Below are 25189 nucleotides of genomic sequence, written 5' to 3' on the forward strand. Positions count from 1 at the left end.
CTGAACTTTCAGTCTAAATTCTTGACCATACTTCATGTGCATGGTCAAGAATTCTTCCATCACGAGAGTAACATTGACATATCACCCACCTCAGAAGAGAGAGATCTTCATTCCAGTCACCCGTATACAAGTATAGGGTGTTTTGTGTGTGCGGTTGGACGTGGGAAAGAGTGGAAGACCAAAATGCAGGGAGTAGGGTGTTTTGTGCGTGTAGTAAGACGGTCACGATGATCCAGTTGTCCAGACCCCAAAATTTCTCTACCTCACAAGAGTGATTTGTGCAGTTTAACGTTGTTTTAATTTCTAGTAGGGAATGTTAATTTACCTGAGTATCGTATCCTTGAGGCAATTGACATATGAACTCATGGGCATTGCTAGCTTTGGCAGCCTCAATCACTTCCTCTATTCCACCATCCTCCTCTTCCTCTTCCTCCTTCCCAAAAAGTATGTTCTCCTTAATGCTAGTTGAGAAAAGAGAAGGCTCTTGGCTCACTGCTGCCATTTGTGACCTAAGCCACTTGAGCCGCAACTCATCAATAGCAACTCCATCCAGAACAACCTCTCCCTCAAGTGGGTCATATAATCTTTGCAGCAAAGATATCACTGTGGATTTCCCTGAGCCACTCGAACCCACCAAGGCAACAGTCTTTCCTGCTGGTATGGTGAGGCAAAATTTGTTGAGGATGATGCTATCTGGCCTTGATGGATAGGCAAATTTGACATCCTTAAACTCTACTTCTCCTGAAATATTTTCTAATACTTTGCCTCCCATGTTGTCTGAATCAATGTTGGGGACTAGTTTTATGGCCTCCATTATTCTCTCACCAGCTGAGCATGCTTCAGCAATGTACTTCAGGTTGGATAATGCAGCTCCCATTGCTCTGTTCACCAAAAACAAATAAGTACAAAAATGTGAATACTGAAAAATACAGTTGTCAAATTGGTAAGTTAAATCACCTGATAGGTCATTTGTAGTTGTTCATACTTAATACTATTTCTACTCTGAAAAATTCGTTACGTAACATAAAATGTTTCTATTGACTCTAAAAAATTACACAAACTACATGGCGCGTAGGCCGAATTAACTAGGAGCTAACTACGTCCTTTGGTGGCTTGTGGTGAAATGCGTTGTTGACTTTTGAATCGAGCAACTTTGGCTGAGGAAGAAACGCTCTTGGCCTTGACTTCTATAACCTAAAGATAAGGTTATACATCTGTTAACCCTAAAAACTACCAAGCCTACGTAGCGCGCAGGCCGAGTAATCTATAAGCTAATTACGTCCTTCGATGAATGCGGGGCGTGCCAACTCGTCGGCCGAGCTCGGTCGAGGAGTAAATTTGTTGATGTTGCGTTGGGCGCGCGGCTGACTTATGCGTCTCGCGATTGTGACCGAGGAAGGAACACGTCTCAGCCTCTTGGGTTCTCAAACCTGAAGACAAGGCTACTATTCTTACGAAGTTCACGAATCGTCGTCGTCGGATTCGGTCACGGTGATGTTATTCGTCAGAGTAAACTCACGCCGAATCAACACCGAAGTGTAAGGGCATAAATACTCAAAGCAAATATAAGTTTTAATAGTGAACGTGGTTCGGCCGTCTGAATGCCGAACTCTAAACCCCATTTGAGAGTATCCAATCATAAAATAACTCGGCGTGTAATGCGCCGAGCAAACTGTAACACCTCACTTCGCCGAGAAGGCTAATGAGATGACCTCAATCAACAAGGATTCGGAAATCCTTCTCGACCGAGACTTGGATAGGTAACCAACCGTCCTCGCCGCAGTGCTGTTGATGCCAACAGAAGATGCTGCGAGATCGGCCGATTCTACAATGACAGAGCTATCTATGCCGACTTAAGATATCACCGGTTGCTTCCACAGTGCTGTTGATGCCAACGGAAGATGTGTCAGCGAAAAGAGAAAATAAAAATCTCAAAGTTGTTGAGAGAGTTTGCGCAGGGCAGTTGTGTGTTGAATTGGAGCGGCTCGAATGATGGACAACCTCCTCTATTTATAACACTGGATACCTTTAAGGTCGAGTTAAACTCCTACTCGGACTAGGTCTTCTTCTCCTGATCAAACACGAACTCGACCAGTCATATTCTCACTACAATTGTGAACTTGGTCCTTTATTAAGCCAGATTCACTTCCGGGTTATTAATCCTGCCGAGACTCCTTATTGCGCTAGGACTCGGCTTGTCTTGCAGCATGACCTAATCGACCTAGGTTTGAAGGCCCACACACTAAATGATCCATGGTACCCTTGTTGTAAGGCCTTCCGGGCCGAGAATAGTTCTACACTCGGCCCAAACTAATATTTTGGGCCCAAACAACATCGCTGTGAAGTTTAAAAATAGTTCGGCCGTCTGTGTGCTGAACTCTGAAATAACACCTCACTTCGGCAAGAAAATTAATGAAGTGGCCTCTTTTGGTCAAAGAATTAAAGACTTTTTGTTGACTGAGACTTGAGATAGTTAGTAAGCCATGGACTTGGGAGATCCCCTTCTGTCCGGTCAGTTGAGACTCTTACGCCAAACTGATTCTACAACTCTGGCACCGTTTATCAAGTCGGCCGTCTTCGCTGGTTGCTTTAGGAAAACCTTGGCTATCCAGTTGAAATTTGTGCTAACGGTTAGTGAAGCAGTTAGTTTTCACAAAAATGTGTGAAGATATTCATGTCAAGCGATGATTTGTGTGTTGGTTTAAAGTTCCTTTCTACATTGCAAATCCTCTTATATGTAAAGGGACAAATTTCCTGATGCTCAAGTGGTAGATTTCGAATAGCACTACAATTTCTCGACTTTATACGGATACACCTGAAATTATCCTCGACCAAAACTATATCAATGCCGAGTCTCACCTTCTTCAACTTGAACTATGACTCTAAACGTAGACTGATTATATGATTGATTCATACTTTATCTAGAAACCAGTGAAGATCCTCAAACAGTCCTGCTTCGTCTAGGACTCCGGCACATCGTAAACTAATCCTAACCTTTAAGTAGCTACTTCAAATCTCATCAGAAGCCAATCCTAGTCTTCAAACAATCCTACTTCACCTAAGACTCGGTCACGCCACCAGTTATACATTGCTGGGCCGAGACTCGCAACCTCCTTTCTTGGCTGACTTCTAACAGCTGATCCAGAACCAAGATTTCAAGCCCAAACATTCTTGATCTTCGTTTAAACTAACGGCTCCAAACATGAACAAATAGAATTTCTTATTTAAATAATGGGTCCAACTACAGTACAAACACGTACTTAATATGAACACCTGAAAATATCATCTTTTAATTGGCTTAACACACCACCTGATTAGTCATTTACATGTGTTCGTACTTAATACGTATTTGTACTAAAAAAAGTCGGCAATAACATGAAATGCTTCATATTATCATCATAAACTGAGGAAAATTTGCTTACAATCCACCGTTGACGACTGAGAAGCCGACTGCGAAAACAGTCCCACCTAAGGCACCGTGGTAAATAACCATTCTGCTACCGGAGTAAGACATGACAGCCCAAATGGAGAAGGCAATGCCGGAGCTGCCAATGGCCAAGCCTTTAACCAAGCCTTCCTTTAACCCCAGCTTTATCGTCCCGTGCAGAGCTGCACAAAATTGTGCTATAGTCTTGTTTTCTCCAGCGAATGCATAAACAGTTTTAAGGGAAGATACTGCCTGCTCGGCTATTGTCCCGGCCTTAATGTTCTCTTCTCTTCTCTTCCTCGCTAATCCGGTTAAAGTTGTTCCGCAAATCCAACCTGGGACAACCAGAAGCAATGCGAAAGGGAGTCCCACCATGGCCAGTTCCCACAGCAGTATAAATGCCACCATGTAACCCGCGATGAACGTTGACACTTTGCTTAAAAAATCTGGCACCTGATCATTCATATTTTAGAAATCGGACTTTGGACTGTACCAATTTCATATACTGTGTGCGTGTGTGTAATTCTCTGGATTTTTTCTCATACTGTGTACGTCAATTTGTAATTGTATTGGTTAGTCCATTTAACTTCAATCCAACAAATACAGTCTTTAATTTTTTACATTAAAGATTTGAAACTATAGTTATATAATAATATTAGTTGATCATATTCTCTGTTTTTTACCTACATACATTTTTTTACCTTTGCTTTGAGACTATTTTTTTGGTTAATTTCTCATTTCCCTCTATTATATCATCCATAAAATGAAGAAGAGAAATAGATTTCTTGTATCCAAATTAGCACAAAAAACTTTCAAAATCTCTTATGCCTAATGTTTTTACAAAAAATGTTCTCTTGATCACCATGAGAAATGGAATATATGATCGCTCATCTTTGAATTAGATATCAAGGATGAAGAATAAACGGATGTGCTTTTAATGTTTTATTGTCAAGTCTTGATATAGTTGTCCATGTATATAATGAAGAATAAATAAATGCATAGTCATTCACCTTTGAATTTGATACCTAGGTGCACAAAAGAACGAGATTCAGGTCACCTTTGAATGTGAAGAATAAATGCATAGTCACTCACCTTTAAATGTATAGTCAATCATCTTTGAATTTGATATATATATATATATATATATATATATATATATATATATATAGTTGTCCATAAATATTTTAGTCTAAAGTATGACACTCCTAACATAAATTTCTAACTTCGTCACTATATATAATTAGAATTCAGAAAATAGATTTGTAGGATCAAACCTTTTCACCAAGCACATCTTGGATGACCTGAATGTCGTTTGAGATGCTTGTGACGACCTCGGATGTGCTTGTTACATGCAAATCAAAGTAACCTACATCTTGCCTTAATACTGCTTTCAAATACCTACTTCTCATTCTTGCAGTTTGTCTCTCCCCTGTTCTTGTCCAACAATAACCCTCTAAAACAATCACAATTACACAGAAAATTACTTTATGCAAAATAAAACAAAAAAAAGAGAAAAACTATATAACTCGTTTGACGCTTAAGATTGGATCGCATCGGATTGATTACCTAAGAAACAAGCAACCCACGACGCCAAGGCTAAGTATATGAAAGCGAGTACTCCGTCCTGCATGAGGCCATTGAGATCAGAAACCAACGTTACAAACTTGAGATTGGGTTTTCAGTACTCGTTTTTCAGTGTTTGTGCTTGTGCATGTGTGAGGAGTGGGAAGGTCGAGAGAGAGAGAGAGAGAGATACCTTATTGATATAACGGTGCAAAATATGTGCGTCGAAATCTGAGGCTCCATGTCTGTCCGCTCTCCCCATAAGGTTAAACAACCGGCTAGCGAGAACGGCAAGCAACCGCGATGTGAATCCATCAAAAATGGCTCCGAGCAACCCTAGAGTCATCAACAACATGTCCACTCCGTCTGCATGCACGAAAATGGAGCGTATCGACCCGTTTTTCTTCTTCTTCTTTTCTCCATTACTACTCTTCTCTGCACTACTCATTTTTTCTCAGTCTCTCTCGGAGATGATGACAAGCAGTACTAATTAGTAATGCAAAAATAAACCTGCTGGCCTTCTTGTTTATAATGGCCACTGGATAGCATGATTAGCATCCATCTCCTGCTTTATTGGTAGTTGGCTTGCATTCTGACAAACAATTTATAAAGTGATTTGGATAGAAAAGTCTGGAAATTATTTGTTCACGTTGGTGGAACATAGTACTTAATGCATGTAGTGTCACGTTTTGTAAGTGGAATTTAAACATTTTATTTTGCATGTGAGGCATGACATTGAGAATAATATTGGAAGGCAAATATCATTCTATGGTTCTAATTGCTATATATATATATATATATATATATATATATATATATATATATATATATAAAGCAAAGTACAAAAGTTAAAATATCTACAAGGACTCAACTCAAGGAGTAGACATTTCCATTGGATTATTGTTAAAAGTATAATTTGGTATCTTATAGTGGGAGACGAACTAAAAAAGTTACAAGACATACAAGACGTTTAGTTTATCATTCTGCGTCACCAATTAATCTGTCTTTTAATAATGCATCTCGAATAAGTTAAAACAATAACTCAATGTTAACTTCAATGGAATATGATTCTCTTCCCTCTAAATTTTCCTCCTCTCTAATCCAATTATTAAATGATCACGATTAAACCACGTAAACATGTTGTGTTAACTCCAACTTAGATTGCTGTTTGTTTCACTTCCTTAGCTAGGATTGGATAAGCTAGGATTATAATACTATGTTTGATGTGCTCAAGGACTAATTTAAATGAGACTAGAAGTGACTTGTGTGGACTACGGGTAGGTGGTCTAATTTAGACCTACGCGGAAGGGTGTTGAAAACAAGACTAGAATTGAAAGCTTGAGAATATGAATTTTTTTTTAACTGAAGTGTTTTTATTCATTGACCAAAACTTCAACATAATTACATGTACAAATAACAAAAATAGCTAAAAATATGTAACAACTGCATACTCTAATATAAACGAGATACTCCTAATCTGTAGGCAATCCAAATTGATTCCTAAAGAATAGGACTTCCACTACTTATTAATTTACAGATAACTAAACATAAAAAAATTAATAAAATTAATTCCTAACATCCTCCTCTAAGCTGAATGCTCTCCAGGTGTAGAGAAAACGACTTTAGTTCTTGTGCATAATATAACTTCATCCAGCAGTATCTTTCAATGAACAAACTCCCAGCTCCTTCCTTCGCTTCAAATACACAGGCAACTTGAGAAACTTGGTTAAATATTATTCTGATCTTGACTTTTGCAATGAATCATATCAATGACTTTATCCTTCCACAGGTCACGCAGAAAAAGAAATCTCACATCTATATGCTTGTTTTTGCCATGTAAAACTAAATTCTTGGACAACTTAATTGCAGAAATATTATCACAAAACACTATTGTTGGGCTTTTACTGCTGATAATGAAGTGTTTTAAGTAGCCTATTCAGCCAAATTGCTTGGCAAGTGCATGAATCTCCTACAACGAACTTATGTTTTGCTGTTGACAAAGTCACAATGACGTGGAAAACACACGATATGCACTCCGGCCGGAGTATTACGAAACCTAGTCCTATAGGTATAAGGGTGCGTTTGTTGCACCGAACTGTCTCGGACTGGACTAGTTGCAGGGATTAAGCTGGACTGGCTTAGACTAGACTAAGCTGGACTAGCTTAGTGAAGTTTTTGGTGCAGTGTCGGACAAAGAAGCAGAATAATAATAAATTCTAATATTATATAGTTTAATTCATAATTTATTCCTAATTCTAGAAACCTCTCCATCTATCAACCTCTGTTTTTATTCCTCATTTTTCTCAGTCCCGCCCTCATCATCTTTCTCTATGCTCTCCCTCTCTGCCTCCTATCTCAAGTCGTGGAAAAGGAAGAAACTTGCTCTAATTCTCCTGCAGTTGAGCTTCCAAGAAGGACCCAAAGTCTTGAGCGATTTTGAATTTCTTTTTTTTTTTTTTTTTTTTTTTTGTCAATTCACTGTCATCTTCCCAGGCCCCAGATTCGGCCAACCCAGACTCTTTTCGGAGTTGGAGCCCGACGATTTGAGACATGTTGGGGGAGTTGGTGTGTTGAGTCGACGATTCAATGGCGGAGGTTGTGAAAGTCCAAGCTTTTCCGATGTATGTGCGGCAAGACATGCGGTGATTCAACGGTGGAGTCATCGAGCTTTTTTTTGGAAAAATCAAACCCGTTTTCTAGTGGAGTTGGCAAAGGGAAGCAAACGAGCAACAGATGAACGAAGCAAGTCTTAGCTAGTCCCATGGTTTTCGGGGACTCTAGCTAAGAACCTCTAGTGACGCTGCTAGTCCCGGCGAGTCCGGGCTAATCTCATTAATCTTAGCCTTGCATGATAAAAAATTATGGACTAGACTAAAAGCTAGTCCAGTCTAGTCCAGTGAAACTTAGTGAAGTAAAACAAACGGGCCCTAAGAGTATTGGAAAAGAGAAAAAGACTTTCAACTCAACATAAAAATCAATGCTATACATGATAAATATCTCCTACACTTTTATGTCAAAACTAATTGCTTCACTAACCATGAGCATGACTTTTGACTGGATAAATAGGGTTGAGTTGACAATCGACTAGATAGACGAGGTTTTCCAAAAGTAACCAGGAAAGCGACTGACTGGATAGACGTGCATTCTCCTAAGTCTTTGGCTGACTATTTATCTTAAGTCTTAGCTGGTAAAGAGTTTTTAATTCTTTCGATGTCACTCTATCAGCTTTTTCGGCGAAGTGAATCTGTGATTTGTCACTTTCAAGTTATCTTTAGAGTTCGGCACGCAAATGCTCGAACCACTTTTACAATAAAGACAATCATCCCCTTTGAGTATTTTTGTTCATACAACTTGATATCAATTCGACGAACCTATATTCTCACCAATATAGTATAGGCTACTGAACCTAGTGTAGAAGGTTTAGAACTTGACAATGATTTGCATAACATAGACTTCAAGTTATAGTTTATAGAACCCAAAATAGCGCATTTCACCACATCCACCACATTCAAGTTATTCGTCCGGCTGATCCAGGCAACGAATTGGCACGCATCAACTTTTCAGCCATCGAAAGAAATGTATTTAACTCCTAATCGTTTCGGCCTAGACGCCACTTAAGCTATGTTATTTTTAAGACCAACAAAGTTATAATGAAAATAATGTTCCTCCCCAACTATATTCAATTTCACTTGCCAAAAATTTCTTTATTAACTCAATCTTATTATTGAAAATATTTTGTGAGAAATTCAAACACAAGGGTAGTTTAGCAAACAATATTAATAACTTAGCGAGAACTTCGAAGCACAAAACTTCGGATGCATGAGCAAATACCACCCTTGTTGAAAATTGAATACGACCTTCTTTTTACAAGTGTTGTAGCGGGCCTTTTTGGGCCTGACCCATCAAAAATGAAAAGAGGGAAGTGGGCCTAGCCTTGGGCTTAAAACAACAATATAAATTTATGATCTCGCATATAAGCAAGAACATCCGCGGTAGGGTGTGTTGGTCTGAGACTGTTGAGCACTACGTATTTGCAGAAGAAGCGCGAAAAAGAAGCACACGAGTCATGGCGGGAAGCGACGCTCGGAAGCAGCTTCTGAACTTAATTCACGATTTCGCATCCGAAAAGTCGCACGGAGGTACAGTCCTTACCTGCACACCTTTTCCCGTTCTGCATTCGCTACTCTGTTTGGTTCCTGAGAAAATGTAGAGGAAAAGGAAAATTTGAAAAATCAATTTTGCACCTGGAAATGAACAAATAGAGTTCCGATTTCTTTGATTTTCAAAATTCAGCTAAAGGAATTTTCACGTGCATGATTTGAGAAATGCAGAGCGAAGAGTGGTAAGTCTGAGGAAGCGAATCGAAGAGCTCGGATCCGAGCTGGAAATTGCAAATGCGGAGCTCGAAGAAGCCAAGCGCACCAAGGAAACCGCCGAGCAAGAGGTCAAAGGCTTCGAAGTCGAATTGGCGATGAACGAAGCAACGATTCAAACGCTGGAGGTTTGTTTGTTATTTTTGCGCATTGTTTGGATTGAGTGATTTTGTTCTTAATTTGATTAGGTTCCGATCGGATTTTCAAATTCAGTTGAGGATTTCCCATACGCAAGACGAGATTTCCGCCGTCGGATCTGAAGTAGAAGCTCTTAAGGTAATTGAAGTTTCAGTTTCTTGTAATTTTCTCAGCTAAAATCTTTGATTGCTGATCCTAATTTTACATTGTTTTTGTTGGATCTTGCAAAAGAACAAAGAAGCTGCTTCGAGGTATGAAATTTTCATCTCAATTGTTTTTACTTTTATTTTTTCACATCTGTTTTTCTTTTCGAAATATTCCAATTGCTTACCTTCCTATTTTCCATAATTGTTTACGCAGGGATGAGTTTATAAGCGAAATGTTTGAGATCAACGCTAAGATAAGGTTAGCCTCATTTCAAAAGCAAAATGTTGTACTTGTATGCTCCGTTTAATGCATATCTTAAAGGAGAAGAGAAGGCATTTTCGTATTCTTGACAGACATATTACTGAATTTTGCTTAGATCAATACTGACATTGTACACAACTTGATCGACCGCGACCAAGCTGCAGTTTGTAACAAGTTCACAGATAATTTGGAATACTGGAGATATTTATGTGCCCCGTTTATAGTCTACTTTCACGTGATTGATGTGAGTTATGTTTCAAAAGCGTTCAGTGCCTTCCTGCAGTTACTAAATTACTACTGTACTTGTTAAAATCTGTGAATGTAGAAAGTTCCAAGAGTCAATTGCTGGCCATATTCATGAGGAAGAGTACTGTGGAAGTGCAGAAGGTGATACGTTTTTCCATTAACCTGTAGAATTGATCTCTTGACATATTCAATTTGTTGAATCTTCTATTTGTTATGGACTAAACTCCTCTGTCTCTCTTTTAATCTTCAAAATAAATATTTCTCATTAGAGGAACAAAATGATTCCGTAATGTAGTGTGGGTAGCAACTAAAATAAAATTGCAATTTTTGATTCAGAAGAAGATCCCAAGCTAGGAAAGGAGGAGGTTACTGAAGGTGATTTAAGAGAACTTGAGGATATGCTTGCTGGTGTGGTGTCTCAGACAACCAAAGCGGAAGAAGAATACAAAGCTGAACAGAATACTCAAAAGCAGGTGAAGAATAATCGGTCTTGGAAACATTACGAATGGGTCTTTACAGTTTGCTAGAAGCTTAGCTTAAGTAATTGGATTGTATGGCACTTCTGCCTCTGCAGGTCCAGCAGGTGCTGAGTGATTGTGAAAGGAAGGTGTTCTTGATGGAGGAGTTGTTAAAGGCAACGAAAGAAGTGCATGATTTGACAAGATATCCTTTTCAAGAATGCATTGGTTACTGAAATTATTCAATGCTTAAGCAAAAAATATATTATTCCTCCCGACCATCGAGAAAATTAGAATGCAAGAAAATTATGCATCCCATATGGCTATTATTTATTGATCATAGGCGAAGGATTTTAAAGCAGTCCCAATGCTTATAAATGATTGTGAGAATAGTCAAATGCACTTCGTAGGCCGTTTTGAATGTTTCATCATTTGAAAACTGCCATAATTGAATGCAACCCAATCCACAAGAGCTATTTGTATAAGCTTCCGAAGTGAATGCCTGTTTTAGTCATGAAGTCAAGAATTTAATTTGCTATGCTGGATTTTAAGGTCTAGTTTGCCCTAAATACCATATTTGTGAGCATGACCTACATAAGTTTTGCCTTTGACGGGAAATAAGCAGACTTCAGAACTGGAACAAATCTGTGCTACTATTGGTGAGACGTTGCAGAGCAGATGCGTATGTCCCAGTTGTCATTTTGACAATGTGGACGTCCTGGGTGGATTAATTCAGTCAAGTGAGGCAGATTAATTTTTTGTAAGTAATCTACTTCACATAACTACACTACACTTTATATGTTCGTTTTACCTAACAAGTAATGTACTGCAAATCAGAACTTGTAGAACAATAAATCGATATGCAATTTATCAATGACCACAGTTTTCCTTGGAGTTTTTTAAGGTTCCATACTGCTGAATTGGCATTTTAAATTATATCATAGATAATTGCTTACTACACTATATTGGAGAGCATGCATCAAACAACACACTTGCCAAATGCTAGCTGCAACCACTGTCATCTATTTGTTCTATACAACTTGCATTTTGTGTTGGTGATTCTTTGAAATCCTTTATGATCAATGATAAAAATGTAGAACTGGCCTCTTCATCACGGTTGCTCTGCACCTGCATTGATAAATTTCTTCTTATTATTCCAACAACAAAAGCTTCATCTTCTTACAAAACTCAAATTGAACATGACATATAGTTTACTGAACTTGACCTTGTTAGAGAAAACTTACAATTTCTTTAGGAGTTGGTATGGCGGGAAGAATGGTATGCATTGAAACCATTCTTGGATTAGTAGACTGCACTACATCTACCTGTGTTGAGAATAGGGCAGAGACGGGCCGATGGTCTGAGAACTTACTTTCACTCCGGAAATAAGAGAGCTGTGTCACCCCTTTTCCATACCACAGAATTCTATCACACCTGCCACCATAATTAAATTACGTCTTTAGTTTTTACGTAGCAGAAGAAAGTTAAGGTATTTGTTGATCAAGGCTCATGGGAGGCCTATCGGGGGGTAGACAACTGATTCTGGTGGTTCTTACCATGCTGGAGTCCTTTGCTTCTCTCCTGATCTACTTGGAAGCCCACCTGAATAGCGATTGCAATTTGATGAAGAATACTTATAGGTAGGTGCAAATTCTAAAGCTCCCTCCTTCCAACCCTGAAATACCCCACCATATTCTCGTTCCCTACGAAGTTGATCAAATTCTTGCAACGCTGTCCAGTCTAGTTTCCTTATCAGCTGCCTGGCTGAATTGTCCTCCAAGTATAGCCTATAGTTGAGATCCCCGAACCAGAAAATCCGACTGTTTCACAACAGAAAAATTAGCCCGTTAAGGATGACTTCTTCCATTCTTTGATAATTTTGACTCATTCAGTTAATCGGGTCATCCAGATACCTTATAGGTTTTAAAATCTGGTTAAATTTTGACAGACTCCTGTGAGTATTGAGTTTTGGTTACGTTAAAGCATGCTACTAGTTGTAAAAGCTGTCCTATCATTGTCAGTTTTAGGAACTCTTGTAATTATTGGGTTGAATAACTAATAACGGGAAAATTTTACTGCTACATTTCTACTGGGAGGAACACGTACTCGTGTCCTAAGATGGTGAGAGGATGAGGAATATCATTGTCTGAAGAGGATCGAGGGAAAGCCGTTCGCTTAAAAATCTCTGCGACTTGATGATTCCTTCTACCTTCATCTCCTTTCTTCTCTCCAGAAGCTAAATGGGCAACAACAAAGCAAAAACTAGTTCTTTCGATTGTCATGCTAACTGAAACCGAACCTTTGTTTCCCAAATAACCCATGATGCCACAGGCCACGGAACAAACTTTAACATTTGAAATGTCATATTTTCTGACCAATTCACTTTTCATCCATACACTAAGGAAGACTCCAACCATCTTCTTGCTTGCAATTAGCTTGTACTTACTCACACTCTTTGGCTTTTCTTGTAGGGTTCTTGATTGCTCCCTCGTGATTTCAGGTTCGAGTTCAGAAACTTGCACATAATTGTAGTTCTCACTAGAAATTGGATGCACAATGGGCGTCAACCAAGGGCACCCGAATTTTTCGTTGAGAGTTTTCCCTATCAGCAGGTTCCAGTTTCTTGCTTCGGTTGGGTCTTCCACTCCTATCACATTTCGGGTCTTCAAAGGTACGATCTCCTGAAATCTGCAAGCGATATATCCGAGTTGTGATATCCATGCTGCTTTCTCATATTAGTCAGATAAAAAATCAAGAAAATATGAACACCATGTGTAATGTTGAGTTCCAAGTTTATGTAACATACCCGAGAACATACATGTCTGCCGCGTCCTTAAGATTCAACCACTCATCCAAATCTACTGCCAAGCTCCCTTTGGGAGACCTTCCAGCAACATTCCAAGTTCCCACAAAGATTCTAAAACATACGAAAATGGTTATCAGACGAAGTACTATAAGATCATACACTTTCTTGTTGCTTTCTTTCTTCCATAAATCGATAAATTACCTCAACTCACTAGTTGAAGTGCATGGATCCATCTCCATGGACTGAAAGAGAATATCATCCAAGTAATCCGTGCTTTCATCTTCGCCCCCATCTGGAGAAAAATTCAGTAAACTTCAGTCCGGATTGAACTTACTCTGTGGACAGAAGAAGAATAAGAACGCGAATAAGAAAGAAGTCGGTATCAGATCCATAGTTAGAAGAAACAAAACCTGAAACTTGACTCAGTTGATAGGGTTCAGCTCCCTTATGCTTTCTCTTGAACCACTTTCTAAACATTCTTCTCCTCGACTTAGGTTTCTCTCCGTCCATGCCTTACTCTCCGGTCTTTCGTATGTCCATACATCAACTACAAAATAGATAGAGTACCAGAGGATCGCCGTTGTGAAACTCCGTAATACTCCTGCGCCTTGCTGATCAGATGGAAGGCTGTTCCCCTCCTACCATGGCGGCCTCTAGCCGCATTGCTCTGGACACAAAAACAAAACGCGGGTTTAGCTGTAAGAACATCGTATAGCCCGCCGTGTTCGGAAGCGATTCAAAGCATAGGAACAGACGAGCGCAAGAAGCTGAGAGAAAATACGGATCCGGCGGCAAACACAAGAGAGAAAACATACCGTGCGTGTGAAGGCAGAGATGGTTAAGAATTAGGATAAGTAGGGGAGGGTTAAAAGGACAATGGCTCTTTCATTTGGTTTGATTATTCGGGTTGGTTAGGTTGGTAGTTGTCACGTTCGTGTCGTGGTATTTCTACATGACAAGTATATAACATGTCCAAGTCAAATAATTAAAAAGCCAGGTTATAGGGTTATCGCATTGGGTACACCTACGAGGGGTCCAAAGTCCAATCAACAAGCTAGAATATCTTTTTACATATCTGCCCCTATAGGCTTCTTAGACTTCACTAATGCTGCATTAACTAACTAAATGGAGTATCTTCCATTAATTAATCACATATTCAACTATGTGTGGCTGGTTTGTTAGCTGTTGATATGAGTCTCACGACCTATCAATAACTTGTTGGACTATATGAGTACGTCTGGAAAACGGGTCGTGTTTGTCGTGTTCGTGTTGTTTTCGTGTTACACTTACTATCTTAAAGGGTCATAAACAGGTGACCCGATAACGACCCAATTCCTTTATAGATCGTGTTATTTCATGTTAGGTTAACAAGTTATGCAAGAAATTATCATGTTTAATGTCTAGATCTGACAAACGATGTCTTATTGGATTCTTAACCGATAACAACCTAACTCGTTAATGAATTGTGCGAGCAATTGACAGGCATATATGTGAGTGACTGTCAATCGTCAATGAAAGTGAATTCATGACTCACCAATCGTGGATGAGAGTGAGGCCGACGACTCACCAACCACTGAGCTCTTTTGGTTTATATGTGATAAGTTGTTGTCCCAACTCCTAGTAAAGATTAATGGCCAAAATAAAACTCCAAAATGTAGATCGTCTCACCATCAGTCCATGTGGGAGCATGGATAATGGGGTCCAAAGTAGTAATGACGCCAGTGACTTGTACGTTTGGATTTATTGTACAAGCACATGAAGTATATGGCATGCAAAAATAGGTTAGGTGGTATGAATGAGTACGGTGATCAGTAAAAATAGGTTAGATTCAGAGTTCGAAACTTTCAATATAACCATATAAAAACAAACGAAAGTTACATTTTTCGTCATTGGTGCAGGCTGGCCTAGAGTTCAAATCTTATGCACTTTGACCTTTTGTGGCCTCAATGTACCTTGTAGATTTGAACTGGCGGATCGGAATTAATTTGATCCACACTTATCCTTTGGAAGCTGGATTTTGACGTATTTTAATTAAATTCTTCTTGTTTTCATGGGTTTGAGACATTCTAGCGGGAGAAGTGTATGCGATTATAGTCTTTGCAGATAGCTTTCTACCTCAAACTATAATGAGATGCCTACTCCTCAACCTTCCTTCCTTGGGGACCATTTGATTCGTTTTCCAATCTTTACGCGTAAAATGACGATCTTACCCTCCCATTATAGCACCCATCTTCATAGGAGTTGAATACCTTGTCAAGTGTTTGGAAGTTTGTTTGGGTGGGAAAAATAACCTTGTTAATTCATTTGTTATTGTTGCTACCCATGTATCACGGGCTCGGGTTCGTATCTATATTTCTTTTTAAGTGATTTTTTTCATGAGAAAACGTTTTTATTTGATCTCTTACATGAAAAAACGTTTTCATCGCGTAAGATAAAACGTAAATACAAAATATACGTTGGATACATGCAAGTCTCTTTACAAGTTATAATATAATAAGAAAATGAGAAATTAGGTTCACATCCTTCTTTTTGTTATTCTATTAATTAAAATTCTATTCATTTTTAATTTTTTGATCAAGGTCATTGGGTATTAATAACATCATTAATTATTTGATTAATAAAACATTTTTATTTTTAAAATATATTCCTTTAGTGTTAAAAATGTTACAATTAGTATATTTATATTTATGGCTAAATTTGTTATCATATATTTTTATTTTTAATTTGCAAATATTTTTCAATTTGTACCAATTTTCTTTTCATTTTTAATTTGTACCCATATATTAGTTTCTCTTTGTGCCCATATTTTTTAAAGTTTTATTTATGTTTGTACCCATGTGTATACCGTCACGTGACATTGTATATTTAATCAATGATAGAAAAATTACATATGGTATATTTATGTTTTATGCCTAAACTTTGTATCATGTATTTATATTTTTAGTTTGTACCCACTTTTAATTTGCAACATTTTTCTAAATTTGTAGTATTTTCTTTTTAGTTTTATTTTGTACCCATGTATTAATTTCTTTTAGCTCCTATATATTTTAAAAATTCATTTGTACTCATAATTTTTTTAATCTTTTATCTGTACCCTAATTTATTTATAATGTACCCATTCTTCTTTATTAATGTAGCACTTTGTTATATGTGAAATGTACCAATTTTTTTGTAAAATGTACCAATTTTTTAACACTATGGATACATTCTTTTGCCATTTATTATTTCTTATTTTTACATAGTTTTTATCCATTTATTCAATCAAAATGTTTGAATTTTTTTATTGTAACTGTTTCGAATAGTATTATAATGAGCGATTTTAAATTTATAAAATTATAAATCTCATAAAATATCAAATAATTAATGTCAAAACTATAAAAATATAAGTATTAATAGTAATATAATGAGGTGTACAAAGTTAAGGGACCTAGATCAAACTTTGAATACTATTAAGATTTTAATCAAATAATGTTAAGGATTAAGTACCGCATCCAAAGTATCCCATAAGAAAAACACACATAGTTTGAATATTTGGGCGTCAAACTGAACTTCATCCCCAAGTTTTGACAATGTATATCAGACCCTAAACCGGTAAACCCCCCATTTATTACACAAACTAAAACAGACTACAGGTTTATAAATCAGAGTGCTGGTTTATAAACCCTAAACCCTACAACCTTAATTCCTTGAATCGGAAACCAAATGCTGCCGGAACATAACGATGAAGGCTTCCACTCTCTCATTCAAATCCTCCTTCGACAGCTTCCTAACCTCCTCCTCCTCCGTATCGTCTTCAACCCGCTCTTGCTCGCTCTCGCCGCCACCGCTCGCCGATCTCTTGCACACTTCATCGTCACATACCTTAACTCGTTTAACTATTTGAGGAGCTGATGGGCATCGATATTCTCTTCTTTTTGCTCCTTCATTTCTTTTGAACCCTTCGGCATTGTTTTCACATTCGCGATTTCGATCAGTATTCGATGTCCTGGAAGAAATGGAGGTGAAAACAACGGCTAGGAGGACGAGGTTGAGTAGAAGGAAAACCCACGCCCGCCAATGCTCCATGAGAAACACCATTAATATAAAACGTTTCAAACATGCCATCAACACAGCTGCTCCTGCTGTGAACAAAACTGTGTTTACTCTCCCACCCTCTCTCATCTTCTCCATATGATATCTGATGAGTAGATTTTATATTATATATTTTACCATATTCTTAGTATATTTTGGTTAACATTTTGGAAGAATTTTGATACTTTGAATTGTATTTTCAATATAGGACTTTCGACATCCTCATGAGCAAAACAGGACCAAATGGACGAATTTTGGAGTAATTCCAGTTGGAGGACGTTCGTGAGTCACTTAGCTTGATCGTATCAAAATTTGGGATTTTTCCATCAAGTGGTTATTTTCTGGCGATAAAATAAAGGAGTGATGTGCGGTGCTGGAAAATGACGTTTTTGGGCTTAAATTGCGTTTTTGGAGCCCAAGATGATCTCAGATGGTTTCGTGGCCTTCTGGATATGTGTTCAGAACGTCCTGATCTTTAAAACAAGCTATCTTGGGCCGGATTTGGAGGAGATCTGAGGCTAAAACGTGGCTGTACAGTTACATGGCAGATTCTTCTAGTTTAATTAGGGTTTTATTTTCTAAGATATTTTATTATTTTTCTTAGTTTCCTAATTGGAATAAGAGACCTATGTTTTAGGGTTTGTGTGATGGCTTAGCAAATATATTGCTTGGCCGTCTACAGTTTTTCTCTACGCTTATTATTATTCAACTTCAGAGACAAAGAACTTTGCTAGGGTTTTTGGAGATTTTATACTTTAATGTGTTTTCATTCATTTTCTTCTTAATAATATTTTCTATGATTTCAATTATGAATATGTGTAACTAATTCATTTTGCTAGGGCGAAGCCTTAAGCCTTAGCATGAATATGTAATTTTTATTTAATTGCTTATGATTGATTGCATGCACACTTTGAATTATTGATCACTGTTTTTAAACTATCTAATTGTCTTGATGACTGGCCACCATTAGGATGTTTAGACAAGTGATTGGATGCAATTCGGTCGGAATATCACTAGAGGATTGAGTATTGCTTCTTGTGATTGATAATTGTAATTTCATCTAAAGCGAATATCACGTTCTTAGGGGTTGCATGGTTCTTCAAAATGTTTTCATAAAACTTAATGAGTCTTGCATGTTTATATTTAATCTGAATATCACAGACAGATTGCATGTTAAATATACATTCTTGCTTGAATATCACGAAGAGAATATATATTAGGAAAACCTAACATTCAAAGTGGCATGTGTAGATCATAAGTAATTAGTAGAAATTCGTAGGATTGCTAGGTGATGGTGGACCCCTAGTGCCTTTATAAATTGGTTTTTAAAACTCTCTTCTTCGATTGTATTAGTTTTTGTTAAAATTCGTTTTTAATATTACCCAATCTCAAAATCTCTTTTCTCAAGTTTTAATTCTAAGTAGTTAATTAGGAATTGTTTTTACATAAATTATTTAAATAGTCCTTGAGGAGAACGACATTGCATGGACATCTATACTATTACATCCTTGTATTCTTGCAAGTATTTCACGTGATTTTGCCCTTATTTGCATAGGTGGCAAAATCCCTATCAATATCAATGTACGTGTTTGATTTTCTCAGATGTTACAAATTGTGATATCATCTGCTTGGTTTGGTTTATAGGAAAGGATCCTCTCCGGATCCCTTCCACCTAATCCTCCTCATCAAACAATTCGGACCTTTGAAATTTGATCAAACGGTTAAAAACAGAGGCCTACTTTAGAAGTTATAATAACTTTAGCCGTTAATGTTTGCTGAGAATGATTAGATGGAAGAGATCCGGCCTTTCCTGGTTTATATATACAGGGGCAGGGGTTGGGGGGTGGGATTTATCTGTGGGACTTTGGGTTGCTGGACAGGAGAGGATTTTGTGGGATTTCTGAGTGCGCTTCAATTTTTCAGGGAGCAGCTGTGATGATCAGAGAGACGTGACTTAAGCAATTGCTCGGGGAGGGGAGACATCTAGACGTATATCCACTGAAGCCTACAGGCCCTGCAGTCCATGTTCTTCCCTTCAGCAACCTGCATTGTAACCATGTGATGAGTTCTCCAATTTGGATTTAGTCTTCTAGCTGTTTGTGAAAATATTCTTACGTGTACTCATTCTATCATAAGCGCAACTTATACGAAATAGGTTTACAATCACCATCACGTGGCGTCTTTTGTCCAATAATATATTGATATGTGCACTGCCACGTAGCATACTGATTTAATAAGATATTGCTGTGGGGGAAAAACTTGCGTATGACAATGTATTATTGGATAAAGAACGTCACGTAACGGTAAACACGTTTCATAGAAGTCTTTCTCCTATTTCTCTCTTACGTGAGGCGTAAGTATGATAGAGGATATCCTCAATTACACTCAAATGTTTTCTTGATTTTGGCAACTTAGCTTGGCTAAATTCTCTTAATATGTGTTCCATATGAGTGTTGTCATAGTCATGCAGGAATATATTCTTAACAATTTCTTGACTTTAGATTTAACCATGCAAAATTTTTTATATTCGGTTTTAAGACATTCTTACACATAATCAAATATGTTCATCACTCCATCTCACCCGTTACATAATTTAAAGTAATGAATGAGATTATGTGATCTTCTCCTTGCTTGTATGAAAATAGAAGAAAATTATTTGATTTAATTTAATTAAAGCTTAAGTTAGGCGAAATTCTAGAGAAGTAGTAAGGAAAGGCGCATGCATTTTTACTCGAATCGGAAGTTGGAACTTGGAAAGCGTGCCTTGCCGCGTAACGGAGAGGCAACAAAATAAAGTTTTAACGAAATACTTTTAATCTTATTCATTTTTAACGAAAAATCACATTTTTAACGTAAAGGTCGAAAAAGCACGCCTGATTGCTTCATCATCAGAAAAACGACCCCACATGCCACCGTAATTACATCACAACCACCGCCCCCCCCCCCTCCGCCGGTGGCAGCAGCTGTCAACACCAGAGAATCATTCTTTTGGTTCTTTTGGGTTCCTGCGTTTTTTCAAATTTTCATAGAAAGAAGAGATTTCAATCTACAGGTCCACAACAGACAAGAGATTCTCTTGTCCAATCAATATTCAGTCTTGATATTGTCACTGTTAAATAGTTGATTGTCACGTGTTTTAAAAGTACATTGTTTGTCCAATAGCAAATATCAATTACCACGTGGTGAATTGATAACATGAGAAAATCTCTCCAAACATGAAAACAGACCATTCAAGCGCAAGTGTGGGCGTTATTATGGTCCAACCAACCAAACCGGTCAATCTGAACCTGGTTTGGTTTGGACAAAAAAATTGAACTGTCTAAAACCGAACCGGACTGAAATTCAAAAACCAGCTCGTTATGCTGTGGGCAGACCTTTGGAAGTGAATTGCATCGGTTTTTAGATTGCACCCTTTGCGGACCAAAACAAAAGAAAAAAGAATCAAGTAAACAAGAAATGGCCCAAACTTTCAGAAACTAGACACTGTGAAGTGGTTATCATTCTAAACTGCTCTAATTTTCCGAGGGGACTGAATCGGATACAAGCAGGCGGACACTCTGCCTATAACCAAACTGACCTAACTCACATGATGACTTGTTCGAGCAGCTACGAGAATGAGATACAAAAGATTCTAAGCGTCAGCTTGCAATATGCTTACTGAAAATCGCAGAGAATAATGTTTGGAGGCATCTTGGGAGAAGCTTTAGAACCGGTATTGGATTTGTAAAAATAGTATTGAAAAACTGCGAATTAACGGACATTACTGCAGATTCATAAATCTCTCTTGCCCCCTCTCTCTCCCCTGATACTCTGCAGCCAATTGTCTGTCAAATTTTTGTCGAAAAACATCCTTCAAAAACTACCTCCGATCGTGGTTCTTAATCCCATCTCTTCCCAGACAATGATATGAGCTGCCAACAAATGAAAGATTAAGAGAGATCAATGACCCCGTAGCAGTAACTTAACAAGCATATAGATTACAGAGTGTAGTCCCCAAAAATAAAGATTTCACAGACAAACCATATATCAAAGCATAAATAAGTTTGGAGACAACACCGGCTAAGTTCCCCTATTTAGCAATCTTGTTATGGTTCTCGCCGTGGGGATTAAAGCTCTACAATATACTTCAGGTCATTTCAACCTAAGATCCCGAGTTTCAATGGAACATTACAATATCCAACTGTATTTGTTTTGCTCTATGAAATTTAACAAATACGTGTGAGTTGTAACACAGTTCATGATTCATGATTGCCTAATTGACCTCCTTTCCTCCCCAGCCTAAGTAAACTTTTCCCAAACACAGTGCACAGTGACCTTAGCCCTTGGTGTGCTAATACAATTCACGGATATGAAAAATAAGGTCAAGTTATCTCAGTTTTCAATTCAAATTTGGAATGAAGAAAAGGATTGTTGGCAACCAACCTGTCGAGCAACCTGAGCTAGTCGCCGGCTGTCCCTAGATAATTCATCTGTCGTTTGTGGCTGTTGTGCAACACATTCCTTCTCTTCCATCCTCCTCTTAGCAGTGCTCTCTTCACCAGGGTTCCTTGAGGAATTCTTGCGCTTCCTCTGGAATGTGTACTTGAGAAGTCTGCTGTTGTCCACACGACTAGGAGATCCATTTGATTGTTCTGATGCTCTCACATCTTTTAATTCAGAACTCATCAATAATGCACTTGCATCATTTAATTCAGATTTCACCAATGATGCATTCACATGTTCTAGTTCAGAATTCATCAATGACACTTTGACAGTTTTTAACTCGGAGTTCATTAGTGATACATCAACAGAACAAAGGTCGAGTTCAGAATTCGGGGCCTCTGAATTCTCAATACCATCACTTTCCGTCATCAACACAGGCACATCTATCAACTCCATGTCCTTGTCTGCTGCATCCTGGACAGTTCCAGATTTATTCATCCCCTTCATGCTCACCGTGACACTAGCTGACCCTGATATAGGATCCACATCATTTCTCATTAATATCAACCCAGGATCCAGACGGGGCAATGACTTCATCTTAGCCGCATTTTCAGTTGTGATTGGTTGATCTTCCCAAGATTTCACACCACCATAAAGTAAATACGCAAAAGTCCTGCAGCGGGACAGAACAGAAGACGGCTGATCAGTACTCGTGAGTGAGGTTGTAATGTCATTCTTACTTTTCATTTTCCTTTTTCTTTTTCCCTTCGGAATATTCTTAACTCTGTCCATGAAATAGCAGCTACTATGCTGCGAACTTTCTTCCAACCCACTGGAAGTTCCTGTCATGTCTACATTCTTGGTCTTGATAGAGGGCAGGATGCAAGCTTCTTTTTGAGAACTATCTTTTCCATTGACTGAATATACTCTACAACGAGAAGGAACAGAAGTTTGTTGGTGAGATTTCATGAGCTCACTAGGACGATATCGGCCCGAGGTTTTGGCTTTCCCAAATCCAGTCTGCCTTCTTCGTAATGTGTGCACTTTAGCATTCCTTTTGGTCTCTTCCAAAGATGGGCCATTAACTTCTTCCACGCTGTTGTCGCTAAAAGAGGGTGAACCACACTTTTCTTCCTCCTTGTCATTTGCTTTGATGACCAACTCATTCTTCTCATGGCAAATGCTATTGTCTACATATCCAGAAGGCAGCGGTTTATCATCAAGTAAGTTTCTTTCAAAAGCACGAATTCTCTGTGTGCATCCATTTCTGAGCAGCTCAGGCTCCTTGGGTCTCATGATTATTGAGGCAAGGTCAGAGTCAGGTGCAAAAAATTTATCCAAATCAGAAACACTTCGTTTCATTTCATTACAGCACTTATGCTCAATACCTCTATTTGCTTTGATGTTCTTCGGGCCAGAAGTTGGAATAGTTTCATGTCCTGTAGCTGAAGAAGATAGTATGATAGGCTCAGGTATCGGATTGTAGGAAAATGATGCATCTTCCCTCGTCATTTGTTCGTCCAAAGGCTTCACTTGATTGTTATTTACCCTCTCCAATTCACTCCATACTTGTTTCAACTCTGATCTCAGATCAGTTATGATATCCTCCGCCTCTTGGAGCTGCGCTTCAAGCTCTTCAATCTTTCTTTGCTGGCTCAAAGAAGTTATCTCCGCTTCACTTGTCTGCGTCAATTGAAATGTCCATTAAGATAAGAGCACTTATAGTAAATACAATGAGTGAGTGATCAGTATAAATTCCATACGATATACATAAAACTCTTGCATCACTCAATTTGCACATGGGTATATTACAAAGAGAATCTATAGAACCTTCAAGCAATGCCAGACGACGCAAGTACAACCAAACATCACAAGGAGGAAACCCTGCAAATTTAGACAAGGCATAATGGATGCATCACAGAAGTTTCAAAATGAGTAGATTGATTAAACATCAACAAAGAGCTTACTCCTAAACGACGACATTGACAGTCGAACAAGTAGTTAGCACTTGGGAAATGCTATCTAGCTTTTCGGAAAATTTAATTGCTTGAACAGAAGATGCAAAGGGATTTCTTGCTTTTTGAAATGTGAAGCTTCTTCAAGGTTAAAAATACCCGAAAAAGGCTTTTTCATAGCAACGAATCGCAATTACTCTCAAATCAAAACACACTCACATTCCATCCAAATTAGATTACAAAGATTCTTCAATTGCTACCTTCCATTTCGTCAAAGTTCAGTATATCTAAAGATTAACAAAGAGCTTTCGCTTTTAGAAATAGAAAACTGCTTTTACAGCACACAAAAAGACACCCAATTTCGAAATAAATGTTCACCGAAATTTCGATGTCTACACACCCAATTTCGAAAGTGAAGCATCATCTAAGTTCAATAGAACAGAAAATGGCTTCTTTCGCGAAAACAAATCACAATTACAACCTCCAGAATTCCAACACATTCATTCCATCCAAACAAATCACAAAGATTCAAGATTGATGATTCCATTTAGTTTTGACAAATAAAAAACCCCTCTTTCCAACCAAGAACAGGAATCCGATCATCAAAACTAGTTAAAAAAAAAAAAAAAAAAACAGAACTTTAAGCTTCAAGGATGCAAAATTCAGAAGGAAAATAAAAGAAGAAAAATAAGAAAGAAGCAAACCTTGGAATCGAGCATTTGCTTTAAGCGGCAAAGCACGCGAAGCGCCTCGTCTTTCGTAAATTGCAGATCGTGCTGGTACCGGAGAGCCTTGCGCTCCGACGCCATTACTCTCGCCGCCGCCTCTTTCGCCGTGTTCAGAATTATCTCCGCGTACACCTTCTTCAGAGCCTCCATTTTCTGCAACATCATCATCATCATCATCACCAACAAACCAAAGTAAATCAGCACCCGATTTTACAAAATAAGATGAAAAGATTTGAAATTTGAGGCGGCGATGGTGGCGGCGCCACAAGTAGTGGTGGAAGGTGGTCGGGAATTTCACCTGCGCCTCGTCGTCCATTTCTCTTGGGGGCCAACGAACTAGTGAGAGTAGTGAAAGAGTAAGAGAGAGAGAGAGAGAGAGAGCAAGAGAGAGAAAAGGGGGGAGGTTTTCGGTTGTTAAGCCGTGCCTGTATTGCGTGTGCCCCTGTCAGTTAGGTCTTGGGGGTTAGTTTGGTCATTTCACCCGTTTAGGCGCGCGAGGAGGGAAAATTGGGGGGCCCACCGGTAGCATAAAGCTGTTTCCGACAGTTTAATACGACGCGGGTCGCGGTTCTTCTGTAAACGCGCCGTCAAGGT

The 25189-nt window shown here is 38.4% G+C and overlaps 5 protein-coding genes across 9 annotated transcripts in view; 1 reads left to right on the forward strand and 4 right to left on the reverse strand.

The window, feature by feature from the left end:
- LOC126583623 (ABC transporter B family member 15-like) overlaps positions 1-5693 on the reverse strand; it is a 25572-nt gene extending 19879 nt beyond the window's left edge. The window contains exons 1-5 of the mRNA XM_050248084.1: positions 5184-5693; positions 4994-5051; positions 4702-4880; positions 3423-3880; positions 326-881 (exon numbers count right to left, since the gene is read on the reverse strand). Of these exons, the coding sequence (XP_050104041.1) occupies positions 326-881; positions 3423-3880; positions 4702-4880; positions 4994-5051; positions 5184-5438 (1506 nt within the window). The 5' untranslated portion in view covers positions 5439-5693. The remainder of the gene's footprint in view (positions 1-325; positions 882-3422; positions 3881-4701; positions 4881-4993; positions 5052-5183) is intronic.
- Positions 5694-9011: 3318 nt separating this feature from the next.
- On the forward strand, positions 9012-11495 carry LOC126583628 (uncharacterized). Of its 2 annotated transcripts, XM_050248089.1 has the most exons (9): positions 9012-9129; positions 9322-9491; positions 9577-9639; positions 9733-9752; positions 9862-9906; positions 10235-10296; positions 10492-10628; positions 10730-10818; positions 11235-11495. In XM_050248089.1, the coding sequence occupies exons 1-9, from the start codon at positions 9057-9059 to the stop codon at positions 11365-11367; spliced, it is 792 nt and encodes a 263-aa protein (XP_050104046.1). In that variant the 5' UTR covers positions 9012-9056; the 3' UTR covers positions 11368-11495. The 2 variants fall into 2 exon arrangements, with proteins under 2 accessions (XP_050104046.1, XP_050104047.1); XM_050248090.1 differs by lacking the exon at positions 11235-11495 and having other exon boundaries at positions 10730-10849.
- On the reverse strand, positions 11454-14359 carry LOC126583627 (type I inositol polyphosphate 5-phosphatase 4-like). Of its 3 annotated transcripts, XM_050248087.1 has the most exons (8): positions 14235-14359; positions 13830-14086; positions 13621-13711; positions 13420-13530; positions 12720-13301; positions 12170-12433; positions 11858-12047; positions 11454-11741 (listed from the first exon to the last, which is right to left on the reverse strand). In XM_050248087.1, exons 2-8 carry the CDS (start codon positions 13927-13929, stop codon positions 11616-11618), a joined length of 1464 nt encoding a protein of 487 aa, XP_050104044.1. In that variant the 5' UTR covers positions 13930-14086; positions 14235-14359; the 3' UTR covers positions 11454-11615. The 3 variants fall into 3 exon arrangements, with proteins under 3 accessions (XP_050104044.1, XP_050104043.1, XP_050104045.1); XM_050248086.1 differs by lacking the exon at positions 14235-14359 and having other exon boundaries at positions 13830-14228; XM_050248088.1 differs by lacking the exon at positions 14235-14359 and having other exon boundaries at positions 13621-13754; positions 13830-14228.
- Positions 14360-16823: 2464 nt separating this feature from the next.
- LOC126583641 (uncharacterized) lies at positions 16824-17589 on the reverse strand. Its single transcript, XM_050248108.1, has one exon. The coding sequence runs from the start codon at positions 17587-17589 to the stop codon at positions 17098-17100; it is 492 nt and encodes a 163-aa protein (XP_050104065.1). The 3' UTR covers positions 16824-17097.
- Positions 17590-20719: 3130 nt separating this feature from the next.
- LOC126583629 (uncharacterized) lies at positions 20720-25032 on the reverse strand. Of its 2 annotated transcripts, XM_050248092.1 has the most exons (5): positions 24894-25032; positions 24572-24748; positions 23743-23796; positions 21913-23595; positions 20720-21401 (listed from the first exon to the last, which is right to left on the reverse strand). In XM_050248092.1, the coding sequence occupies exons 1-5, from the start codon at positions 24909-24911 to the stop codon at positions 21369-21371; spliced, it is 1965 nt and encodes a 654-aa protein (XP_050104049.1). In that variant the 5' UTR covers positions 24912-25032; the 3' UTR covers positions 20720-21368. The 2 variants fall into 2 exon arrangements, with proteins under 2 accessions (XP_050104049.1, XP_050104050.1); XM_050248093.1 differs by lacking the exon at positions 23743-23796 and having other exon boundaries at positions 24894-25017.
- Positions 25033-25189: the final 157 nt, after the last annotated feature.

This window comes from Malus sylvestris, chromosome 9, assembly GCF_916048215.2.
Source record: "Malus sylvestris chromosome 9, drMalSylv7.2, whole genome shotgun sequence".
Taxonomy (NCBI): domain Eukaryota; kingdom Viridiplantae; phylum Streptophyta; class Magnoliopsida; order Rosales; family Rosaceae; genus Malus; species Malus sylvestris.

What these genes read in the sequence shown, in the direction of transcription:
- LOC126583628 (XM_050248089.1), top strand. Translation starts at nt 9,057, where the DNA reads ATGGCGGGAAGCGACGCTCGGAAGCAGCTTCTGAACTTAATTCACGAT. An exon ending in ATCCGAAAAGTCGCACGGAG is followed by an intron (nt 9,130 to 9,321) that starts GTACAGTCCTTA and finishes TGAGAAATGCAG; the next exon opens with AGCGAAGAGTGGTAAGTCTG. An exon ending in CTGAAGTAGAAGCTCTTAAG is followed by an intron (nt 9,640 to 9,732) that starts GTAATTGAAGTT and finishes ATCTTGCAAAAG; the next exon opens with AACAAAGAAGCTGCTTCGAG.
- LOC126583627 (XM_050248087.1), bottom strand. Translation starts at nt 13,929, where the DNA reads ATGGACGGAGAGAAACCTAAGTCGAGGAGAAGAATGTTTAGAAAGTGG. An exon ending in GCAGACATGTATGTTCTCGG is followed by an intron (nt 13,302 to 13,419) that starts GTATGTTACATA and finishes TATCGCTTGCAG; the next exon opens with ATTTCAGGAGATCGTACCTT. An exon ending in AAGCAAAGGACTCCAGCATG is followed by an intron (nt 12,048 to 12,169) that starts GTAAGAACCACC and finishes TTATGGTGGCAG; the next exon opens with GTGTGATAGAATTCTGTGGT.
- LOC126583641 (XM_050248108.1), bottom strand. Translation starts at nt 17,589, where the DNA reads ATGGAGAAGATGAGAGAGGGTGGGAGAGTAAACACAGTTTTGTTCACA.
- LOC126583629 (XM_050248092.1), bottom strand. An exon ending in TCGTCTGGCATTGCTTGAAG is followed by an intron (nt 23,596 to 23,742) that starts GTTCTATAGATT and finishes CAATTGACGCAG; the next exon opens with ACAAGTGAAGCGGAGATAAC. An exon ending in TAGCTCAGGTTGCTCGACAG is followed by an intron (nt 21,402 to 21,912) that starts GTTGGTTGCCAA and finishes ATTTGTTGGCAG; the next exon opens with CTCATATCATTGTCTGGGAA.